The sequence below is a fragment of the Pipra filicauda genome, unplaced genomic scaffold, assembly GCF_003945595.2.
Source record: "Pipra filicauda isolate LSUMZ 115617 unplaced genomic scaffold, ASM394559v2 scaffold247_size1415610_pilon, whole genome shotgun sequence".
Classification (NCBI taxonomy): domain Eukaryota; kingdom Metazoa; phylum Chordata; class Aves; order Passeriformes; family Pipridae; genus Pipra; species Pipra filicauda.
Window position 1 is genome coordinate 915,411 of NW_024104362.1, and position 25,965 is coordinate 941,375.

At 35.4% G+C, this 25,965-nt stretch overlaps 1 protein-coding gene across 4 annotated transcripts in view; it reads right to left on the reverse strand.

Annotated features, from left to right (window-relative positions):
• The window catches only part of MON2 (MON2 homolog, regulator of endosome-to-Golgi trafficking), a 70,077-nt gene that overhangs the window by 39,695 nt on the left and 4,417 nt on the right, over positions 1 to 25,965 (reverse strand). For all 4 annotated transcript variants that reach the window (XM_039381914.1, XM_039381913.1, XM_039381911.1 and 1 more), the window contains exons 2-12: positions 17,634 to 17,697; positions 13,013 to 13,140; positions 12,074 to 12,205; positions 10,349 to 10,478; positions 9,707 to 9,804; positions 8,363 to 8,488; positions 7,427 to 7,621; positions 6,566 to 6,690; positions 6,033 to 6,172; positions 3,260 to 3,413; positions 522 to 754 (exon numbers count right to left, since the gene is read on the reverse strand). In XM_039381914.1, coding sequence (XP_039237848.1) covers positions 522 to 754; positions 3,260 to 3,413; positions 6,033 to 6,172; positions 6,566 to 6,690; positions 7,427 to 7,621; positions 8,363 to 8,488; positions 9,707 to 9,804; positions 10,349 to 10,478; positions 12,074 to 12,205; positions 13,013 to 13,140; positions 17,634 to 17,697 — 1,525 coding nt within the window. The remainder of the gene's footprint in view (positions 1 to 521; positions 755 to 3,259; positions 3,414 to 6,032; positions 6,173 to 6,565; positions 6,691 to 7,426; positions 7,622 to 8,362; positions 8,489 to 9,706; positions 9,805 to 10,348; positions 10,479 to 12,073; positions 12,206 to 13,012; positions 13,141 to 17,633; positions 17,698 to 25,965) is intronic.

Genomic DNA, 25,965 nt, shown 5'->3' on the forward strand with positions numbered 1-25,965 from the left:
TTCTGCTTTTAAAGAAGTTCTTCCCTAAATGCTTCAATCTTTCCTGAAATCTCTCCATTAAAATGCTTATTGTTCTTTTTATCTTGTTACTAGAAATACATTTGTCTTCTAATGTGGACGTAAGTGCCCCCTTTTTGTCAGTCAGGTTGTCTCTTGTGACCTTGGATCTCAGTATTAAGCAGAAATTAAGGGCACGGGAAGGTAGAATAGTATTTCTGTCAAACACAATGCCTATTACCCCTCCCTCGCATCCCACCTACCTACACATAAAACAGTATTAATAGACCATAAGGAATCTGTGACTAAGGTGCTATAGAACAGAAGCAGAACATAGTCAATTTTTTTTAATAGGCTACTGATGTTCCATTATAAAAAAAATAAAAAAGCAAACCAAAACCACTTCATTAAAAGTTTTTATACACAAATAAGAAACACTAAATTTAAGCAACAAAGCATGAACTTTAAAATCCTTCTTTCTGTAGAAATGTTGTATTTTATATAGCGTTTGAATTTTCAAATACCTAGTTCTTTCTCTGATTGATCAGAAAGAGACTGCAAATCTTGCTGCTCTGAAGACTGCGCCGGTAATGAAGTTGTCTCTGCTGTGGTTGGAGTGACTGTTTCTGTGTCTCCCAGCTCTCCTTCAATCATGGTAGTGATACCACGGACAAGATCCAGTAAACAGTGAAATGCCACCGACATGGCATAGCCTTCAGGGATTGTAGGTGGCTCCACTTTGTCCAGCATTTCCAAACTAAAAAAATTGAAAACATGACAAGTAAGTGTGTAGCAATACCATTGTTTTTAACAACAATAATAAAAAACAAGGTTCCAAATGAATGTTAAGTACAAACAGGCCCCAATTACCATCCTTCAAGATTTACAGTAACTCAAGGAAAAAAGAAAACCTTAAGTCATTGAGTAAAAGATTAAAGGAGTCACTAAATAAAACAGTAACTGAAAGGGTACATACACACTGAGTAGAGAACCGCAAATAAATATATTTTAAAATGAACACTTACAAGCAAGCATCACTGAATGAATAATTCTACTTGTATTTTTATTTTTCTCTAAAGCCACTGCAACAGAACCTATTCAGAATACAAGTACATAGGAGAAACAGAAGAAATACATCATAAAGTCATGACAGTGTGAACATAGTTATAGCCAATTGAGAACAAGTCAGACGTTCCATTATCATTAAGTCAATATGATTGGAAAAGCTTGTAATAGCTATTATTATAGCTATAGATATTACAGGGCCAAATATTCCTCACCTACATGCACAAATAAACAATGGAAGTTTTTTGTACGAAGAGGAAATATCTACATGATTCACTCCTGAAAAGCATATAAATAAAACATCTACGCTGGAACTACAGCCTCACTGCCACTTTTCTTCATCTTTTACCTTAAAAGCACATAAAGTACTGCTGACTTACAAATCTAACAGGAAAAGATTGTAGCTGACAGCAGCAGAATCTGCACAAGTAGAGACAGGCCATTACCTGCTATCTCAACCACCATTTCATTATCCTACAAACTACTCTTAAATAGCTAATACTCCAGCTAAAATAGGCCAAAGATACTTTTACACTGTAGTGTCACCATTCTTTTCTGCACAAAGGATTATTCTTTCTCTCAAACACGCAACACTTCAGTTATCACCTCTAATTTCCTAAAGATAGCTGTCTCAGATACCTGGGAACACAAGCACTACAGGTAAATCAAATGGTCAGCTCTCGTTATATACAAGTAAGAGTGAACGTATATACAGGTCTAATTAAAATTATTAATGGGTTTTATAGTTACAAACTATTTGTGACATAGAGATCACATTCTCTTACTTTCAAAGACAAGAAATTCTAACTTCTAAATAAATTACAGTTACATGTCAATGGCCACGAAAAATCTTGAACAGTCTGTCTAGTCCTCTTAAAAACACTTACTTCCTCATGTGAAGAGGCATAGTGGTCTGGGAGGAGACATTGTGTAAAAGTATAAGGTGTGGCCATTGTATGAAAATCTAATAGTAGCAGAAGAGAATCAGTGATAGGATGACCCAAACTTACAGTTACAGCAAGTCATCTCCTTACATGCAGGGTCTATAGACAAAAGTACAAGATAGGGGAAAAAACTGCTGACCAGACATGCTTATGACAACTCCATAATCTTATACAGAAGAAAAAAACCCGCAAAAATTATGCACAGGAAATCATGGAGCCATTTGAGGTATCCAAAAGTAAAAGAAGCAAGCTCAGAGCAGGATACGAGATTATGATGGTGGCCAGAAGGTTCTTGAGCCAATTAAGAACAGAAAGAAAGAAGACAAGGAAGAAAATCAGGAGGTTGTAGTAGCTGACCAAATTGAAAATTTGTATTTCCTGAGAACAGACAGGTAACCTAAAACAACATTCATGGCCACTGCTGGAACAAAAAGTCAAGTTGACACATACATTTTAACTACTGAAATCTGAAGACGAATTTTTCCTTCTGTGTGTCAACGGCAGAAAAAGGAGCTTCTACCCTAAAAAATACTAAGATCCAGGCTACTTGCAGGTTTCACTGAATTTCAGTATGCCAAAATTTCGTGGTATACAAGTAACTTAAAGTTTGGAAGATATTAGTCATCAATGGTCACGACTGACATGAAAAAACTTTCACTATTTCAAAAGTAACATAGTATTCACAGCTTTAAATTGAGAACACCATCTCCATTATACAAAGTCATGACAAAATAACTGGTCATTCTAAGAAGCATTCAGAGTCTAACCTTGGTATATAGGTCAACATATTGTTCGAAATGACAACCTGGCCAATATCCACCATAATATCCTGCTCAATAAAAACTGCAAATACAGTAAAGCTGGTGTAAGAAAGCTATTTTTCACTCCCATTATTCCCATTTGCTTAATGCCCCTAATGTTTGCCATTACACATTGCAGCAACAGATATTCCAAAATTGTTACATACTACAGTGAGGCCTAGAAGTGAAGAGTTATTACAGAAACAGTAGGGGGGCAGAAATCAACAGATGCTAAAGCCATAGGGGACATTTGAATCAGAATCCAGGGCATTGAGACAAAACAGCAAAAAATCAGAACACCTCATGGCACCAACAAAAAGAAAATTATTAATATACCTCAATGCCAGAGAAACAAAGACCTCAATACTCACTAGTAAAAAACCCCTTAAATATCAAGTTAAAAATTAATTATATATATGTTATATACATTTTCAAAAGGATAGAGGTACTTACTATGTAGCTTTAGCGCTGCCTTGTACTGTTACATTCAGGATGGGTATCCAAGTGCCTCTGTACTCAAAGGCAGGTAATACAGTTGCACCTCCTCCCATTCCTAGCACTCCTGGGTTAGTCTGTGCTGAGCCAGTATTCCCTGATGCATTGCTTCCTGTTCAGAAAAACAAAGTGATAAAAGGAACCAATCTCATTTTAGTGATCAGCAAACATCCTCTTTCTACATTTAATTTTGAGACACCAGGAGTAATCTGAAGACACCCTGTTCAATAATGAAAACCACCACCAACACAAAAAACTATTTCTGAGCTCCCTCTGCTGTCTAAAACATGATCATATGTGCAGCTCATGGATGCCAATTGCCTAATTTTCAGTCGGAATAAAATGTTTCTGTGAAAGGTATAGCAACGTACATAACAATCTGTGAATTAATCAAACTTACATAGTCTCGATAAAACAATATATATTTTAGTGAAGAGTCAGACAGATATTTGAAAGTTAAGGATTATTTGAATAGTTGACCTAGAACTCTATAATCGGAAAAAGAGGTTAATTATTCCAAGAACAAACTTTCAAGATTTCAGAAATGCAAAAGCCACAAGAAGGGTCGAAGAGAATGGCAACATTTGAATCTGTGCCATGCCAAGGTAGAATAAAACAAACTACATCAGGGAAGAACTGACAACATGCCTACCAACAGCTAGGAAGGAACAAATTTTGGTTCCAATTGAAGGAGCCAAAAAAAGAAAAAATTATAAAAGGAGAAAGAATGCTGCATATATACACTTCCTACATATAGGACATCTATACTTACTAGGGGTAGGTCCCACAAGTTCAGATTTTCTCTGTACATACAACAGGGAGAGAGGGCAGAGTCCCCAGGAAGGCGACTCACATTAGCACCTAATACATCAGTGTAACAGCCATTTTGGTGTGCTTGCTTTTAATACAGAGAGAGGCACTAAACTACTAATTTAGGCAATATGAATAGACAAAAGCTTATGCATACATTTTAATACAGCAAAACTTAACAGATTTAAAATAAACCCATGCTGCTAAACAGAAATGGTTAACCAAACGCTGCCACTTAACACACAATTACACTGGTGTCATTTTCTGTGATCCCACTGAGCAGTCAGACATATACAACTATTTTCATACCAACATAACTCAAAGTGGTTGGTAAACTTTGCAGCAGTATCATAAAAGAGACACAAAACTGCAGTAGATGCAGCTTTCAACTTCTATCAAACAGCTACCTTGTTGCAAAACTGAGGCTCAAAAGCCAGGTATATAAAGTGTGTAAGTGTGTAAGTGTCCTGGTTGGATGGGGCTTTTGAGCATCCTGGTCTAGTGGAAGGTGTCCCTGCCCATGGCAGAGGGTTTCAAACTAAATCACCTTAAAGGTCTCTTCCAACCCAAACCATTCTATGATTCTGTAAGACAGCCTGCTATGACAGGATTGTTGTTATAATCAGAAGACTCAGTTCTAAAATTACATTGACTTGATCTGCTCTTTGCATATTTGACCATAGGAGGAAAAAAGGTAGAAAGACAAATGTATGAGAAAGTGACGTGAGAAACACTCATGCAGAAAAAAGAAATGAAAAGGTAAAGAAGAAAACAAACTGAAACTATAACCCAGTGAAACAGCAACAACACTAAGGGTATGACCCTACTGCAGTGCTGTTTCACATATGGCAAAATTTAGGTTTTCAGAATGAGTATTTTAGAATGCCTGCTCATATGTACATGGTACATGACGAAAAGTGCTTTTCTGGTTTATCCTAAATGAATTAAAGTAACCCAGAAATAATACTAATACAAGTCTTCCATCCGTTGCTGTACAGACAGCTATTGAACAACAGATACTGACACAAATTTCCTCATGCTATCACTGCTAACTCCAACATGGAATTCCAGCTTCATGAATGAACCCTGAAAGTGTAAGTCTAAAACCAAACTCTTTCATGTTTCTTAATTTAATAGTACATACGATAGATAATAATTACACTTTGATTATCTGGTTTTTATACTGAAAGACACGATCAGAAATTATTTTTATGTTGTTTACTGCTGAGGAATCTGCTTCCAGAACCCCAAGAAGAAGCAGAGAGTCCTAACTTGGACATAAACACCAGAAAAAGTATTAACAAAAGGATCATTTCTTATTAAAATAAAGATATACCCAGTGAAATGCTAAAACCCTGGCTGCAAGAAAAGACAATCAAGTTTAGTTTCATTGTGGTGTTTTCAGCTAAAAAAAGCAAAGATCATGAGTAAAATACACATTTTTCATTCTACCTCTTGGCTTCCTCAGTTCAGTTTTGACCCTGAGCACCCAGAAGAATTAGCGACTGCCTCTCAGGAACACCCACTGTCTTACTACTTAAACTGCAGTCATAAATGACATCCCAGCGCAAGGAGACAGAAATCGGATAAATTTTTTTATAGTTAGAAATTAGAAACAACTCTTCATAATTTCCCTCAGAAAAGTTGTGAAACAAGGAGCTTGGTCGCTGTAGAAACAGGAACTAATGCACCAGCACTGTTCTGCCAACTGGGGGCTATGTCTTCCCCACAACACAGGTAGATAAAATCCCCTGTTGTACCAGACCTGAAAACAGTATTTTGTCTCAAGGTAGGTTTTCACCTCAATGAACATGGAAGCACAGAGTTGTACAATGTCAGATGTATGTACTGAATCAAACCAGAATTTATTATTACAAGAAAATGATGGAAAAATAAACTGACAGTAAGGACAAGGCTTTACCAGTTTGGTTTGGTGTTGTTGATGTGTTCCCTGTGCTTGGTACAAGAAATAGTGACTGGATGAAGGACCCCAATGCATTCACAATATCACGGAAAACTTTAGTGGAATGTTGCTTCATATCATACGATTGACAAAAGGACCTAGAAAATATTTTATAAAATAGAAAGTATTGACAAATTGCAGACTAAAAGCATTTTTAACAGCAACTTCACCCACGCACACACTCCATTCTGTAGACTAAATGCATATTTTAATGGCAAATATTTAGGTAAACACTAATATTTAATTTTAGGTGAAAGTTCCTTTGACACTGGTAAGATAGAGAGGGTTTGGGATACTCAACTATAATTCAGCCCTTCCTAGATAATAAGCACTGCATAACGCATCAAAAGAATTATCATGAAGAGCTTATTGCATCTAAGTTTCTACAATTTTTACAATATTTACAACGTTTTAGGAAGCATTTGCTATTAGAGAAAAATAGAAATATTTTTAACATTTTATATAAAAGTGAAACTCAATATATTTAATACCTTAATAGCTGAGGCTGCACACAAAGCCTGTGAATAGATTCTACTGCAACAGCTCTTAGCCACTGTGGTTTGTCTGCATCCAGAAACTTAACCAGCAATGACAGAAAGATTTCACATTCTGTTACCTAGAAGATATAGTTTATAGTAATTAAATCAAAAGAAAATGCTCCTACAAAGTATTTTCTAAAAAAATCTTCACTTTCATCCTAGGAGTCCTATCACAGTAAGTTGTGTACAGGATCTAAAAAATCTATTGAACATGTATTTACTCAAAATGGTATCAAAAAAATACCTAATAATTATAGGTATTACTTTTAACAAGCTAAAACCACAATATGCAATTGTACTGACAGAGTTAAATTCCTCACAGACATTGTAATAAAGCTCATACATTTGCTACAGTAAACAAATGAAACAGAAAAATGTCTTTTTTAACAAATATCTAAAATTTGGGAGGTAAGAACAGCTGAACATGTGTTTTTTACACACATTCTGTAAACAGCTTTAGCAACTCAAGTCAAAAGCCTTATATAAGGTATTAACAAGGTACAGTAATCATCACTGTCTAAAGCCAGGCAAACAACAGAAGATCAAGAGGTTCTCAAAACCTGAAAGGCAGTTAAGTACAGAAAAAACAACAGCTAATCTACTAGGAAATTCATACAAGTCCATGTTTAATAAAATCATACATTTAGAATATATGTTAAAAAAAATACATCTAAGAGGAAAAGAATATTTAGGCTTTTCTTCCCTCAGAATAAGTCAACAGTTCCCAAGAACTAATCAATACTATTACTGACCACAGTACCGGCAAATACATAGAAAACCAGAATTGTATAATGAAAATTAGCATATTCTTACCAGTAAACTGTAAAACTGTTTAATCAAAACAGAAACTACTCTCAGCAAACGCATACAGATGGGGAAGTATGGTTTTTCCACTGGTGCTGGGGAAGATGACGTGCTGGAACCTTGCCTGAATTTGATATTTGGGGAGAAGAGCTTTATAACTAGGGGGCATACCCTTTCTTTAAGAAGAAAACTGAATTCCTGATGCTGAAAAAGGAAACAGAACAAGTTATAAGCAGATATTCTTTAACTGCTACCCATAACTCTCTGATTATGCATCTTATTTACATTTACTGTAAAGATCAAGCAGTCCAAAGTCCTGTAAATCTCGGTATAAATTACATACTCAGGAAATGAAAAGGAAGAATTGCAGACACCATTGTAAAACTACCAAAAAGTATGGTGAAATGACAATGGTCAGGCTCATACTATGTACCCTTCCTGTTCTATTTTGCAAGTTGAAATAGGCTGCTAATACACCACTTATTAGGTATCTAAGTTTTTATTTTAGCTACTATCTGCTAAAACATGTTACTGTAGGATCATGGTGTATTTATATGTAGTAGATAAGTGCAATTTACAGACATGATTCTTACTTTACAAGTGGGGTAAGGTTAATGTTTTCATAGAAATAACAACACCTAAAGTTACAGAGCTGTCATAAGTCAGGCAAGATAAGAAAATACATCTTTGGAGGAAATATAAATGGCAAAACAAAAAGTGAAACAGAGTAAATCGTGCTCTACAAAATGCACACAGTGTTTGGGAATAGAAAAACATGGTCAAAAAAAATTGAGAACTTTCCTATTACCAAAAAAAAAATCTGTAAAAGCTACAAGTCCTTCTGAACAATAGTATTCACGCTAAACTAAAGAGCAGTTAAGGAAATGTAAATTTTACTACCTATGTCAACAAGTCTTTCTGTTTTCCCCCCCAAGAACTACTCACTTGTAAAAACACTTGTGGAAAGTCATTGAGGACTGACTCAAGAAGTTCGAGGCCAAATGTCCGGGTCATTTCTGTCATACCCACAAGCCAGTAAGGAGCATCGGCATTAACTAACTGACAAAGATCCTTAGAAAGAAACACAGTAACATTTACAATCTCTGTACCATTCTGTACCAGCAAAGTTTCCCGAGTTAATAACAAAATCTACACACTCTCCCTCTTTTGTAATGATTAATTTTCCAATTTCAAAATAATTTTTCCTCAAATATTTCTTTACGTAAATTATAAAGCAAAGAAAACTTTTAAAAGAAATTTTAAACTTTGCTAGTATCCTTGTAGCAAGTCTGTTCATTCTTGCCCTCAAAAATATCTCACGACCAGTGAATTTGCTAAGTCAAGAAGATTTTTATTGGTGTGATGAATACAACTACTACTTTTCATTATATACTTGCCTTTAATGTACAACACCAAGCATAAGAAACAGGACTGAACTGTAATAGCACTATTTGGCTCACATAAATAAGAATCTCGAGCTTAATACAGACATGCATGCCTAGCTATTATTTAAGATTTATAGTAAAATGTTTTCCAAGGCCACCATGATAATTTCCAATCATCACCAATTACAGTAAATACACATAAGAAAGCCCAAGGCTCTGGTCAAGGACCTTGTCAATATGTCAACAGCAAATTTTTGAAATTCCTTGGAGATGTAGAAGCACCAAATCTTAACAGCAAATATATGCTTCCCAACTACCTGAAAAAGCATGTATGCATCCTTAGCACATGGTTTCAGTGTACTGACAGATCTTCTGTTACTATTTCCTTGAACTGCAACTGGCTGGTCAATAATATCTGTCCAAAAAAAAACCAAAACAAAGTTTTGTGAACAAAGGAACCGTTGAAAATCAAGCATGTAATCAGTGGTCTTACAAAAAGATTCAAAGAGAATGGCTAGGTAATTCTTCTCCAACTTATCATGTCTATGAAAATGAACACTAGATTGGCTACTAGAGATCAATACCAAGCACTTCTTTCCAATAAATGTTCTCTTCAAACAGGACTGCCTGTATAGCACTATTTGGCTCACATAAATAAGAATCTCGAGCTCACCTCAAATCTCTGCACAGCCTAACTTGCTAAGACCAGTTCTCACAGCTTAGAAAAAATGTTTTCCAAGGCCACCATGATAATTTCCAATCATCACCAATTACAGTAAATACACATAAGAAAGCCCAAGGCTCTGGTCAAGGACCTTGTCAATATGTCAACAGCAAATTTTTGAAATTCCTTGGAGATGTAGAAGCACCAAATCTTAACAGCAAATATATGCTTCCCAACTACCTGAAAAAGCATGTATGCATCCTTAGCACATGGTTTCAGTGTACTGACAGATCTTCTGTTACTATTTCCTTGAACTGCAACTGGCTGGTCAATAATATCTGTCCAAAAAAAAACCAAAACAAAGCTTTGTGAACAAAGGAACCGTTGAAAATCAAGCATGTAATCAGTGGTCTTACAAAAAGATTCAAAGAGAATGGCTAGGTAATTCTTCTCCAACTTATCATGTCTATGAAAATGAACACTAGATTGGCTACTAGAGATCAATACCAAGCACTTCTTTCCAATAAATGTTCTCTTCAAAACTACTACTGCCATGTATTTCACTCAGCAATCTAAGGTACCTTCATCTTAAATGACACCCTCACCTCAAATCTCTTCACAGTACTAACTTGAAGACCAGTTCTCACAGCTTGAAAAAAAAATCTGGATTTTTATATATTGCTGTACTGACTTGACAGACACAATGTCTGATGACTTCATCTCCTTTAAATACAAGTAAAGGACAGTTAAAATTAACCATGTCTGTGATTTTTTTTTAATAACATTTATAGACATTTTATTACTTCTTTATCTGAAAGAGAAACATCTGATGGATCAAAAAAACAGGTCAATAAAAGCAAGCTGAGTAGGCAGTATGCCCACCTTTATATCGCTCATCTTCAGCAACCACTCTCTCAAATACAACAGTAACCACCTGCCGCACTGTAGCTGCCGCGGTGTTATTTGTGATATTATCTTTTGTGAAGTGCAATCGAAAGCAAAGTACAATTGCCTGAAAGGAAAAAAAAATAGGAAAAAAATCACCTTACAAGAATATATTTAATCTTTTAGCTAAGAGTCAAGACGGTTGATTGACTGAGGAATGCTTTCCACTACAGTTTGTCAAAAGGTTGCCTAAAAAAAGATAATTTTAATAATGTTAAATTTGAAGAACCAGAGTAAGTTCTACAGATTACTCTAGCCAAAAAACTCTTTAGTAATACTCCACAAAGGTAATCTAAAAGTGGTATTAACTAAAGACATTACCATGTGTCAATAAAAGTACAGTCATCACACTGATGATGACTTCCATCACACACAGTAATCACATAGACAACTTGTATGAATAATAATGTCAAAAGGACACTAGAATTATACGGTTAATCACAGAAAGGTCAGTCAACTCCAAACTAAAACGCCATTCATCTCCTACATTAAATCACAATACTTTCACATCATGTTGCCCTGACCGCTATTATTCCTCTCTGAGTCACACGTTTTACCGTGTCACTGTGCTGGCAGTGACCTCAGTTCTGCTTCCCATTGGATTTCATTATTATCTCTAACTCACAGTTTAATACTTACATATTTTATAATGAATTTTGAAAATTAACATCTGTATGTGTAATGAAATCTGTATTTCTTGTTCTTCTGTCTTTATTCTGTGTTCTTGCACTTGCAAGAACCTCAACCACACCTGGCCATAGCACTACATGCTCTAAGTCATACAAGAATTAGAATTTTCTTTCGCTTCTTTTTCCCGTATATTATTTGTGGACTGTGCTCAGATGGTATTCACACGTCAGTTTGAAATCTTACCACACAATCATATACTTCCACACTTTCACAAGACACTGCATGATTCTCTACGTTAATCTAACACCAGCGCCTGTATTAAGGGGCTTTTCAAGATGGTTTACCAGTAATTTTCTTAATTTAAATCAGTCAAGCTAAAACATGAATATGTGATACATGTCTGGCTCAAACTAATTTTCTAGAACATAATCTAGAAGAGGAACTTACCTTAAACAGAGTTTCACAATTCACATATGAGTAAACAATGTTGCTTCTTCAAAGAAAAGTATCTTATAATTTAAATTAAAATGGACTGGAATCCTTATTTTTTTGTTTTAGTTGAAATATAATATCCGAAATGGTTCTCATTTAAAATTATGCAGTAAAGTTATTTCAGTTATGACTGAAAGAGCAATAACTGGACTGTTTTCAAAAGAGATTTAAGGCAGGGTGAAAGGCAGCTTATTTTAACATTTACTTTATTAGTGAGAGCTTACACTGTGTTATGCACTCTGATTTCAGTTCAAAAACATACAACAAATATAGCAGATGAGAATTAGCATTAGCTCAGTGTTTTTATTTCAAATTCCCATAAGTCAGAAATGTATTATTGTGAAGGAATTACAAAACAGATTGAAAAAGAAGCTAAAAGAAATCCTGTTTTCAGAGTCTAGTCATAAAGACAATAGAGACACAACAGAATCAAGAAAGCCCCCTTCTCTTCCATTATTTTCATACATCATCTATGTAAAATTTCCCCATTTTTCCTCTTGGGTATTTTAAGTACTATAGTTGGCACTAACAAATTCTTACCTTGGACAGTGCTTCATCATGCACAACAGTGTTGGTTGTTAAAAGTACAAGAACTGTCTGGAGCAATTTAAGTTCTTCAAGGCTATTCTCCATCAATTGCCAAAGCATATTAATAATGTTTCCTGCTGCAGCCTACAAAGAAATAATTTTTTTCCAACAATTAAAAGTGTTTACATACTAGTATATCATGTGTAGATAGTTAAGAATATCACTGTCATAAAGACATATCATAACGGAATGTTCCTGATTCTCTGTACCATAGCACTACACTGAGAATATAAAGCCATTTTGTCACAAGCTTCCCAAAGTATTTTTAAAAAACTGACAGCAGAAATCTCTTAATGTGTAGTTCAAAGTGTGTACTACATTTTCTACTTGGAAATATAGCAGACACAGTAAAAAGATATTTTACCCTCAGAATTCATTCATATCAGAGAAAAACCAGTGTAACTTTACAATACACAAGCACAACTGAAGGTATATTTTAACTGCATTATTTTCACCAGCTTCTTAACATGCTATGTATACACTAGCATAATATATCATGACATTTACAGCTACAGAAAATGTGCAACCATTTTACCTTATTTTTAAAAGTAAAATGTAACAAAAACATACTAATGTTATTGCACAGAGTACATTTTGTACACGCACAAGGTTCGTTACATCTTCAGTTCCTGCAGTGTAAGAATGCAAACTAAATGATCTGGTTTCAATTTTCATTAATTTCTTTCTAGAAGTTACTAATGTTTCCTTAGCTTTTTTTTTAATGTTCTAAAAGGTTTTCTCTTACATTACTGAAAAACAGATATGAGTAAAATATCTTGCAGACTATGTTGATTATAATACAAACAGCCTCCTAAAACAATGCATTCACATTCAGTTTGAGGCCTGTATTTGCCACCTTGAAATATTTTTTTATATAAAGACTGATCTTACCTCTGAAACAACTTCATGGGACATGAGCCTCTGTATGGCTGCTAGACACAACTGAGTGATCTTTGGTTCCTTTGTTCCACAACCCATGAGAAAAGGCTGAACTACTTCTGAGCTGTTCTCTTTCAATGCTTTCAAAAAGAGATTTAAAAGCAGTCAATGTTTAATACTTTGAAGAATACAATGCAAAATTTGTTAACCACACCTATTAATAAAAAGCAATCTCCGGTCTTGGAAATTTGGGATTTACATTTGCACCACAGGGAAAAGCCAAGTGAACACAGACACTGGGCTGACACAGTTCACTGTCACAGTTACCCTGGCTGAGGTTCAAATCCCAAGCAACTTCTCTCTTACACACTCAAGTGACTTCCTCTTTCCAAATTCAAAACATCCACTAAAGAGTCCCTTTGGTTAGCAAGGTGTAAGGTTCTGCCAACCCCAGAGCTTTCTCAGGCCTTGCAGCAGGGTCCAGTCCCAGGCTGGTAGCATTCTCCTTCTGCTCTGCTTCACCTCAGCACCTAATGCAAAAGCAACAGCGTGGCACAGAGCGACATACCAAAGCACAAAGGAGAAGTTTGAACTGCCATTGACAAAAACAGGAGGAGAAAGAGATTGGACTCTTTGTATCCTGCCTACATTCACCTGGCTGCAAATTTGTCAAATAGTGTTTTAGGGACAAAGGGTAGCTTCTTAAAATGAAGTTTTGCCAGGAGAAAGCATCAGTTTCATGAACTTTTCTCCCTCCACACCTTTTTTTTGTTAAGGAGAAGAAGCTTCATAATGAATACAACATTCCACACTGACATTTTAAAATGTTTTTCCCCATAAAAGTAATTTGATAAATCTGATATAAACTTCATAAAATTAAAAAATATTAAAACATGAAAAAAAATTAAAAATATGAAAGGAAAGCATGACTCTGACTGATGAGTGGTTTTCCATTTACAGGTGTGGTTGTTGATTCATGCAAACTTTTAAGATTTTTTCCGCTCTTCACCATTTCGAACACTAAAAATTTCCTCACAGTTGAAAGTTCAATGTGTATTCGTACACTGAATGCCATACACTGTTTCAGTCTATGTGTAATAGAAGAAATGTGTTCATGAAAAGTTCCACACATTTTTCCGAGCACAAAACTTACCACAAACAAACAGAAAATACATTTTCACATAAAAATGCAAACATGATCTATACTATTAAGTAAGATATTAAGTATCACTGCAACCAATTTGGAAAAAAAAGAAACATCAAGGTAAAAGCTACAAAAATATACTTTAGTGATAATTTCCAGCTGAAACGTGAAATAACATGATACAGCAGTTTCTATGAAAAGACTTGGCTACTATAAATTATAGATGCCAACTATCTATAAGACAGTTCTTACAGGGTGATACCAACATATATACAGTCCAGTTTCATCAGCCTCTTCAGAGCCAGTAAGGCTCTGTGTCAAGTTGACAGCGGCTGACCTTGCACCAAATGTCTAATCAAAAACAATGACAGTGTCAGTGTAAATGTGAATGAACACATAGGTTCACTGTCTTTTTAACAATCTGCTTTGATTTCAACAGGTTTTGTAACTTAACTATGAAACAAGTAAACCTGCTTTTAAAATACACGATATAAACCTTATCTTCCAATACCATTCTTTTATGATACGTTCCATGATATTCAAATTAAAAAAAAAAACCACAAACAACAACACAGAAGTTTTTTCCCAAGACATGTAATTTAGGCATCTAATTAATTGTCAGTGTCTACATGTGAGCTAGATGTCTAAGTTCCTTTTATAGTCTATGAACACCTATAAAACCAGGCTAACAGAGCCTAGGTAGCTCACTAACATAGGCACTTCAATCTGGCACAACCAACAAATGCTACTTCAATCATACAAATTTCAGAACTGCCACTAAATTCTAACCATCAAGCAAAAAAATGCAAGCAAAATTTTTCAAAAGATACCACAAAACACTTATTCTTAACATGAGACTCAAGACATAGTTCTGAAGAGCAATATTGCATGAGTTAATAAATTACAAGTCAAAGAAAAATTTAAGCCTTTTACAGTATTTTTTCTAATCTATTAAAAACAATAATCTCACAACAGAATCTATACAATTATTTTTACTTTATGAAGATAAAAAAATTAATGTTTTGTAGATCTGGTTTGGTGCCAATCTGATTTGGTGCCAACGAGGCACATGCTGTAGTTCTTGTGGTTGTCCTGTGCAGGGACAAGAGTTGGACTTTGATAATCTTGGTGGGTCCCTTCCAACTCAGAATATTCTGTGATCATGTGATTCTGTGACTGTATTAGCTTCAGTCTTAAAATACACAAAAATGTTATTGTAGCCAGGTCTGCCTTCATTTGGCTACCAATTTATGGTAGAATATTTTCAAAAAGAAATCCATCTTACTGAACCATAATAAAAAAGAAGTTTTGGGAAAATAAAATTCTTTCATTCCCTCAGCAACATTATAATTCTGATTTTCTAGAAAAACTTCTAAAACCTAAGTTTTTGCACTTCTGAAAGCCATGTGGAACTAATTTCTCAAATTTATCTCCTGTGAATTAAAGCATAAGATTTCTCCTCCTTTAGAATTACTCAAATCCTCATAAATAAATTATAAAGCATGCACAGATTGCCAAGAATGAACACTTTGAAACTGCTCAACTTTTTCAAGAGATAGAAAGAAGTTAGTTTAAGGACATTGGAGTTCTGGCAGGTTAAACACATCTCACCAGAAATAATAATGCTTTCTAAGATTCTAATAACGATTTTAAGACTGCATCTATTTTCCCAAAAATAATAATCCTACACAATGCAATGTTTCAAGAAGGTATTGGATCAGCTTATTCAAAACAATCTGCTAAAGTTGAAATGACTGTTTACATACATCAAAATATTAAAAAAATAATATCCCAATCAAAATATTTATTTGCATTAGTAGAAATTCTAGTAGATTTTCCTAAATCATCTAGCAGTCAAAAAGTATCCACCTCACTAGACTTCACAATTACAGTAGCATTTTGCAGCTTTATTATTACTAAGTATACATATACTACATAGTATTACAAAGTATACATACTATCTTCCTTCAAAAAGTTTTAAAGAGCAGATAGGAGACAATATCTCGGTATTAACATATCTACAAGATTAGGTTACAACTGATACTTCAAAAAATACAAGAGTCCATTAAGAATTAAGACTGTGTAATAACATTATGTCTAAACTGTGGAATGTTAGGATAACATGCAGGCAAAGTACACTTTCTCAGTATGAAACTGCGGAACAGAGGGGAACAGTTATTATCCTATTAGCAAAGATTAACTAATCAAAATAACTTTTAGGACCGGCTGGTTTCCCTAACCTCATAACAACAAATCTGTGCAGTTTTTTTGATTAAAAACAACCCAAACAACTGAGTACATTCTTGTTTAAACTTTCCAAAGGAAAAGTATTTTAAAAATTTGACCAACTACCAGGAAGTGTTCCCTCAAAAAGATAAAAGTAAAGACTGCCTACCTATGCCTAAATTCAATGATCTTTCATGTCTCTTCATTTTGAAATGAAGATTAAAAACCAGAAAATTTTGCAGGATTACAAACTAGTTTTCTAAAATATCAGCTTCTTTACACATTAATATGCCAAAGAATGTTGACTGTGAAGCTTCCCAAATGGCTAACTAGAGCTTTCCCTTGTTCATTTGTGTATTTTGATATAGCTGACATTACCTGGCATAGTTTTCCCACTTATGTCAGCATTCATGACAGCAGAAAAAAACAAAGAAAATAAAGAAATAAAAAAGAGGCATTAAAGTGAAACACTGAGGAGTGGGACTGTTACTTCAAATAATTCTAGAAAATGCCTCCTTAACAATACATACATCAAAACAAGATATGATTTTAGACCTGTATCATTGGACCTTCCAAATAATCTAGCATTTCAAGGATTTTGACTACAGCTGGGGTAAAGCACTCAAGTATTAATGCAGGGACATTCAAATCTGGTCGAAAACTTTACCAGCAATTGCCAAGAAGCCATCTACTTACATACTATTTCATAAAGCCTAAGACAGTCAGAGTTTGTGTTTTAAGCACTTACAAAGCTGCAACTCACAAGATATCTCCTGTCCCTCAAGGCATTGGTACATCTTAAATTGAATGACCTTGTCTCAGTGTAAGATGGATTTTTGCCTGCCAGTTACGAGTCCCCAAAGGCTGGACTCTCATATTAAATACACAGATGAGGATCACACTGCAGAACTCCACACGGAGCACTCAACAACAGTTGTGGTGAACAAAGACAGTGACTAAAACACTGAGAATGTGGGGTCTAAATATTTCATGTTATTTTTCTAAGTGGATGATTAATTTTGTAGAGCATCAACTGAAAATGGAGCCCTTCTTCAGCAACAGTATAGCATGAACATGAAACAGAAGTAGTATTAAAAAACTTTTATGCTAGGATTTTTTTGCTAGGAGCTCAAAACTAAAGCATCACTGATATAGCACATACTAAAAAGACATGTAGTATTACCAGACATATCCAAGACATCTTTTTAACATTTTGATCTGTAACTCTGCTTTATTTTTCCCCATTGTACTGCAAATAATTACCTGCCAAAATATCAGTGTTGCGTGCAGCTATTGTTTTCACTTTTATTATTCCTGATTCAGCAGCCTGGAAGAGAAGAAAATAAGTAGTTTAGATGCATTATATGTCATACATCAATATCTGCAAAGAAATAAGAATACTGTAGAGAAATAAAAAGGTATTGTCTCAGAGCAAAAAATGTTTTTGTAGTGCTTTCAGTAAGCAGAGCTAATGCAGAAATGAAATCTTTGTAGCTGCTGGAATTCCTTTCCAGAATTCCACGGGAAGGGTTATATTCAAAATTTTTATAAATCATGATTCTCCTTGTGTTACTTTCCAGTCCTATGAATGCAAAGGAAAATCACTGGTAAGCATAAACACTGTTAAATAGTCTCTGTACTGTTTCAAACTATGAGTATAAAAATGAAACCCATTTTTCCACAGATTTTGTCTCCCAAATGCACTATACAAATTATCCCAGGATAGTAGCATGAGGTTGGCTTTCTAACAATACTCTCTGTTCTCCCCAGCATGCCATACAATCCACACCAGCAGTTCCTCCCCTGTTCCCATAAGTACGACCTGACAGACCCACAGCGTCCCCCCCTCCCTCACGCACATCTCCAGCGGGACGGGACCCACACGCGCAGGGTGGGGGGGCACAGGCACAGCCTGGCTGGATGACAACCAGGTGCTGCAGGGCTCCCACCGAGGACATCACACACTGCTGCCTGGGAACAGCAGTGCTCTCTTCAATTATCTGCAAACACTTCCCCACATAAGTCACTGAAGTCATGTTCTCTAATGAAATCAGGCCAAACTGAAAATATAACATTGAGGCTTTGCATTTCAAAACTATGATTTCTGACAAGTTTTGTGTACAAAACACAAAAATGCATTATACATGGTGCCTTCCCATTTTTTTAATTCTGTTAACACACTACAAGCCTCTGGAAACAATTAAATAAATGAAAATAAATGCAATAGGTTTTCCCAAACGATAGGATGCAAATTGCTGGAAAATACTGTTCTGCCAAATTTGAAAGAACACTTCCCCTTTTATTTCAACTTCATATTCCTGCGCACTTTCCACACTAAATATTTCTATTTTTCCTCTGATTTAAAGATGTGTGCTGTCACTACATAAAACAGATCAGAGAAGCAGACAAGCTGTGGCAGTAGAAATATGAAAGTGACAGTTCTACCAAGTATTAATATTCTCTCTCCATCAAAACACTTTTCCAACAAGATTTCCCAGAAAGTCAGGTTAAAATGACTGCATAAATTTGTAGTCAAATATTTTAATTGAGTTGATATACATATTTCTCAAAATAGCTAAATGAGAAATGTGGAGCTGAAATTTTCAACTTTTTTTTTTTAATTTCCCAAAACAACATAGAAAGACTAAACACTGCCTTAATATCATTTAAGAGAGAAAGAAATTCTAGAGAGTTATTTAAGTTTTCCTGAGCACAGTGTTTCTACTTCAAAACCAAAGACAATATTATCCAAAGTGTTCGGTTAACATACAACATGCTCAAATGAGCACAAAACAAGATACACATATATATTTTGCATAATTAAAATGAGGAGATGAGGAGTGCCAAACGTAGCTCTCATCTATTTTAATTACATTAACTTAATGTGTTGAAGTTCTTGAGTTTTAAGTCAATCTCTATTCCGCTTCATTTATAAATTGTCAGCTAACTGGCGGGGGTTTGTCACAACAAATTGTTCCTATTAATTAAGATGAAGGATTTGTCACAGTCCAACTCAAACATCATGGCTATGTTTTGTGTACAAAGATTTGGGAAGTGTGTGCCTTTCCAGTCCAACTGGGGGAAGTGGGAGGGGGTCCAGTGGGCCATGGGGACCTCGGATGGGCAGGAGGGTGGACAGGGCAGTCCTGCCTGGAGGGTCGCGGGTGGGCAATGCGAGAGAAGTCCTGTAGTAAAATATGTCCAACTTCAACTACCTTCAAACTAAAACTCATCACATCTACTGGCAATTGATTTCTTTCTTGCCAGGAGTGACAAACTGAATCATTCTGATTCAAAGAACTATTAAGCCTGCTCATATGAGTGGCAACCACGAATACCATGCACTTGGTACAAAAAAGGAAAAAATTATTTCCAATGTCTTTCAGTTGTTTCCATGCTTGCTTTATATAAGAGAGTATATTTTTTTAAAAAAAATAAGGTCAAACAAAACAACAGTCATTAGACTTCTTACTACCTCTCTGAATAAAATCATTTTTCTCCATGAGATACAGGAAGTTCTATGATTATCTGCATTATGCTATGGTTTCTATTCAGAATCCCAAATAAAAATGTTTACAGTTAAAAGCTAATTACACGGCACACATCCTACAAAAGAAAAATAACATACATACGCCACCGTATATGTAAAAGAGACAACACATTAACACAAAAAAATTACCTCAGTTGATCACAAATAACCAATAGAAAAAATGAGACCATACACAGTCATCTGTCTATTCTGTATACATGAATGTAAAAGTGAGTTTGGATTGCATTAATTTAACTGGCAAATTAAAACATATATAAGAGATTTTAAGCTTACAAATTTACATCAAATACTATAGCACTCTGCAGGACACCGCCCCATTAGAAAAAGATCTTATAAAACATGAGAACCAGCATCATATTGTGTATTTATGGGTACAAATATGATAATATGATATTTACATTCACATTAATATAAGGTACCATGTTTTTAAAGCAGTCACCACTTTTAGATGTAATATTATCAGCTTCCCTTAGCACTGCAATTAATAGTGGTCTGATGAGCAAGGCAGTTGTCCTTTATCTTTAAAAGAGGCAAATACATGTAATTCCTGTAATAAAACAAAGCTTGAGTGTACCTAAAACCTTCAGTCAACTAGATTTCCTATTCTGCTGCTTTAATAACTGTGAAATGAACGTATATAAAATGCCTCAAACACACACTTCCCTTTATTGACTTTTGGTTCATGTTTCTGCTGAAGCAACTTTAGCGCCCAGTTTGGGGAGGGAAACATTGATGAAGAACAGAAATTGACTCTCTGCGATAGCACATATTCAAGTCATTCTCTTCTGGTACTTAGATTTGGTTTTAATCAAACAGCCAATAATCTCACAGCAAAATTCAACAGGACCCTCTGGGCTCAAACACTTGCTTCATCATCTTTCTCCTTCCTTGGAATTTACCAAATATTTGCTGATTATACCAGGAGCAGAGTGATAAGTGCATTTGAAAGGCACCAATTCTTCAAACCTGTCTTCTGGGGACACTGTGGAAGTTCTCAAACCCAACTGCAGTGGGCAGTCTGCATTACCAAAAGGTATCACTGTAGCTAACTCCATGATCATAATGATGTTACCTGGCAGCCCAAGAATGAGACTTGTCCTGGCAGCACGAGGAATAATGGCACAGCATATGCTTGAACATTTAACTCTCCCAGGCCAAGACATCTCACAACGCATATGTACAGGCAAGCAAGGTACCAGAGGGATCACATGGGATGCGATCTGGCAGTACATCATTTGCTCCACAGTAATTCCTATGGCTTTGACCTTATCCTGGGGTGAACATGAAAGAGCTACCCTTCCTTCACTGAAAAATAATAACATAGTTAACAAGTTTTTCTAAGGGAACAATGACACAAAATTTGAATCTAAAGTGAAAAAAGTCAGCACCTTTTTTATTTTGTTAACCAAAAAATATATTACCATGAAGATATTTAATGCAACAACCATGTGCTAATTTCTACTAAGAACTGATCTAATGTTAAAGATATTTTTGCATGAACTCTAAATTTGACAGCACTGTTACCGAAAGTTAATAAAATCAAGAATTTCCACTGCTAGTGCTTTTGAATGATCATTTGTGTTTTGGTTGTACATTAGAGCAAATTGGAGAAGATCTCCAGAGACACTAAAATTGCTGTAAGGTTTGCAGTTCTTACTAGACAAGCTATTGATTTCTCTATTCTAAAAAGAAAAGCATTCAGGAACGATGGTTTGCTTTGGTACTTACATTAAACTGTTTGCCAACCTTTTACTAAGACTAGATGAGAGTAATATATATTATCTATGATCATTTCATAACTATTACATGAAATAAAAAGAGAATTTTTTTCTATCCATCATTATCTACCTTTCCAACTAGAACACTAACCCTATATCCAATAGTTTAGATAAGATATCATCTGGTCTAAAGTACAGTTTCACTTCATTGTTATTCTGGCTTGCTTTGCAAAAGCACATTCTGGACCATTACTGTACCGCTAAACTATTATTTGGAAATGGACACACTCACAAAAAGCTCCTCACTAAACCAGTCTCATGAAAGCACTCAAGTATACCACATTTGTTTGAAAAATCACCGTAGTTGCCTTCTGTATTTTTATCTTCCTCCCCACAAGTACAATCCCTGCTCTGACTCTCCTTTCTTCTATATGCTCATTCTACCTGTGATTTAAACTGATGAATTGCCAGTTTTGATCTGACATTGCTGTGTACTCACAGGGGTTTATTATAGTGAATGATTTATTATCATTATATTAGAAAAATTATCATATAGAAAAAAATGAAAGCATTAACTGATTCTATTACACACTTTCTTCTCCAATTGAAGATTTACAATACTGCAGTTTGTGGTTTTTATTTTTTAAAAACACACAACCTTGTTAACTTCCAGCTTTAGTACAACTGTATTAGTTGCTCTCATATTTAGAGTGCTCTTTCACTTGACAGAAGTGACCACTCCTCTGGCCCACTGATCTTCCAAAATTGTCAGTCTGGAGTACCAGCAGCCAATTCAGAATCCTGAAGGTTAACCACCAATAATGCCAGGAAAGGTGCCAGTGTTATCTAAAGTGCTTCAGAGCTGTTGCCTCTGGAGCTACCTCACTTGACGTGAACATAATTAAATACAAATATTTTATATTACAAGTTTTCATTGCATAATCAAAATGCTACACCTCAGCTGGAAAAACCATCACATATAAATTAACAGAAGAAATCAGAATGCATAACAAATTAACATAATTAAAATAACATAAAACAACTCATTACTGAACAGCACTAATGTAGACAGAAAGACAAAAAAGCTAACCACGACTTGATAGAGAAGAAACACAGCCACTTAGCAACAAATTCTTAAGTTATACTTCTCTCTTCCACAGACAGATAGAATAAGGATGTACCCCATATTTTGTATTATATTCTATATAAATTATACATATATTTTAATATAATATTAATATATATAATATAATTGAGATATATGCAGTAGATATATATGTATGGATATCCTGAGAGCCCATGTCTACAGTTATCAGATTTCTGAGTGATCCACTCAAGCACCACACAACTGATTTTCAATCAATGAAATAGAACACTTGCACTTGAATTTTAATGACATACTTTTGACACAATAATCATCATTCTACACTAAAAATAAAACAACAGCCTGTTTCAGAGCTTTAGGAGATGTATACTTGAGGTTCAAACTAATTTTGCCTTCAGCTTGTTGATCGCAACAGATGGGACCGGGGAACTTTTGAGGCTTTGCCACAAGTACTACATTTAGAGTCACACAGTCAGAGACAGCAAGGCCCATTTGCTGGGCACTTGGTAAAGAGAAACAGTTGACAGTCTGGGCACCAGTTGAGAACTGGAGTCACCAAGAATTCCCAACTTCTGCTACAGTTTCCTGTATGATCTTCAAGAAGCCATGGGAGGCAGATGGGGATTAAATCAGGTATTAAGATGCACAAATTTAAATATTTAGACTCCCATTACAATGGAGATTGTCTCTACTGAATGCTCCTTAATTCTTAAAGCCTCTCCTTAAGCTAATTCAGCTGACCTGCTAGTAGGGGCCCAATTCAGAGGTCTAAGCTTAGGCCTCTGTATCCGAGACAACTACACGCAGACACCAGAAGACCCATGCTCTCCTAGGCCAGATGCTGGAAGCCAAGGAAGAAACATTATTGCACTTCAAGTGGCAATGTAAAACATCTAATGTCTAGGTGATAGAGGGAATCAATTCCCTGGCTACATGATGCCCTGAATAGTTATTTGGATCTATTGACAGTACTTCCATAACAAACCAAGCCTGCACAATCAATGAAGGGAGCTTAGACATGTGACATTAGTCACCTTAATCCTGCACTGAAATGTGTTCCTTGGAAAGTGTACAGACAGACCGAGCTAGTGGAACTTTTAATCATTTTCTTTATTCATTAAGTTGCAAGGCATTACGTGACGGAGAAATTTGGTCTATGTGCACAATGTGAATCCCTTCTGAACATATGACATTTCTTCTCAAACACTAAAACGATCACATGGAGCTTAGAATGCATATGATGGTCCCCTAGAAAGGTAAGAGATCACTTTTAAAAACATAATTTTGAAAAAATACTATGGCATGCAGATCAATATTGAATAAAAAACACTGTAAAACTAATGGATTCCAAACACGAAGTCAGCAGACACAGCAAGTGGTAAAGATCAGGAATTGTAATAGGAACTGAAGGAAATATTAGCAATCAGCCATTTCAGGTTACCAGCTCAGCTTTAGGCTGGCAACTCAAGAATGCTACAGAGTAATCTCCAGTCACATGCACAAAACACATGCTTGAGTGCAAGCTGTATAAGTATGACAATATGCATTTTAAAGAGCATTGTTTCTCTATTTCAAAAGAGCCTTTAAAACATAAGTTAAGTGAATACCCATTAAAAGCAAATAAAAAACTCTACAGTATTTCATCCTTCTGAACTAATGTTGTGAAGACCTGAAAAGAAACCAACCTGGAAAGTTCAGAGTAGGTTATGTTCCCTGTAGGCTATAGTGTCAGAATTATTTAATCCATTTTATTAAAAAAATTAAGCAGAAAACCCAAAAACTTGGTTACTCCTACAGAAAACGGTCTATGTACAAAGGCTTGTTCTTTGTTAGGTTCATTTGGCTCATCCTTTTACCACTAGAGGGCATGAACACAGCACTCGGAAACCATTCAATGACAGTAGTACATCAAGTGACTCAGATGTCCAAATCACAAAGCATTTCAGCATGTCATTTTCTTTCTTAGCCTTCTCCAATTTGTGTACTGCACTAAGTTCAACAGAATTTCTGAAATATTATTACTGTTACAGAACAAACATATAATATTCACACATTTTTTAACCATTCCTTCCAGTTGCATTATGAAACCTAACAACCACTTTGACATTATAAGCAAAATTAACTGATCAGTATCTTTTTAATGTACGTTTAACTTCTGCAATACATCCTCATATTTAGTTTCATACAGCTACTCAATGACATCAAAGATTCCCTAAAAAGGACAAGCTTCGCAACTATTTGTCATTAACTCTAAAATGTGTTCAGGATCAGCATATCATTCCTAAACAAGAATGATTTAACCCAGGGGATTACACTGTTATGTACATGACTCAATACAAATAAGACAGGACTCCAAAGGAAGAAACGTATGAATAAAGCCTGTCTTCAGACAACACAACACAAAACAACACAAAGACTCTCAGAAAGGGCAAATCCTATCTCTTGCCTTAACTAGTCCACACCACTTCTACTGTAATTAAGTAATTTAAAGTCTGCTTTGTCCAGAAGTCATTCAAACCCAAACTTTTTAACTTTTACCTTAAGAACTTTGTAAGGCTACTTGCCTGCAAGTAGAGTTCTTATAAAAGAAGAAAAAATAAGATTGCAACATTGGATTCTATTATTTTTTCTAGATACAGCAAATCACTATACAGTTTCAAAAATATGTCTGTATGCCAAGGGCACATACAACTCAATAAATAGCTAAACAAAAGCAATGCTGCTGTTTCAAACAAAGATCTGGTAAAAAAACAGCACAGTGAGGCTATTAAAAGCTTTCTTCCAGGAATATCAAGGGAGCATTTCAACTGACTGAAGTATTTAAACTTAATTCTGTGCTGCTTTTCCACGTGGAAGCAAGTAGAATACTACTTCTTTTCCAACCCTACTATTCCAAATCACCACAGCAACAAACATCCTAAAATATACAGGCACCTGCAATCAATGACACAACTGCCAAGCAGAGGGCATGCCCTGTCCCAGGCCAAGATGATCCTGCCAAGGGAGGATGCGGTCCTTGCCTCCTCCAATCCCACCTGCCCTTTCCCTTCTCCTCTCCTACCAGCACAAGTTCACCTGTAACTGTGTAAGAGTTAATTTTTTTGTGTATTTTTTTAAACTCATTTTGCTTTTACTGCTATTTAAAAGTCAAGAAAAAACCTGAGTCAACATAAAGACTACAAGCCTACTAGAAAGCTGAGACAGCTTGACTGGATCTGTGTA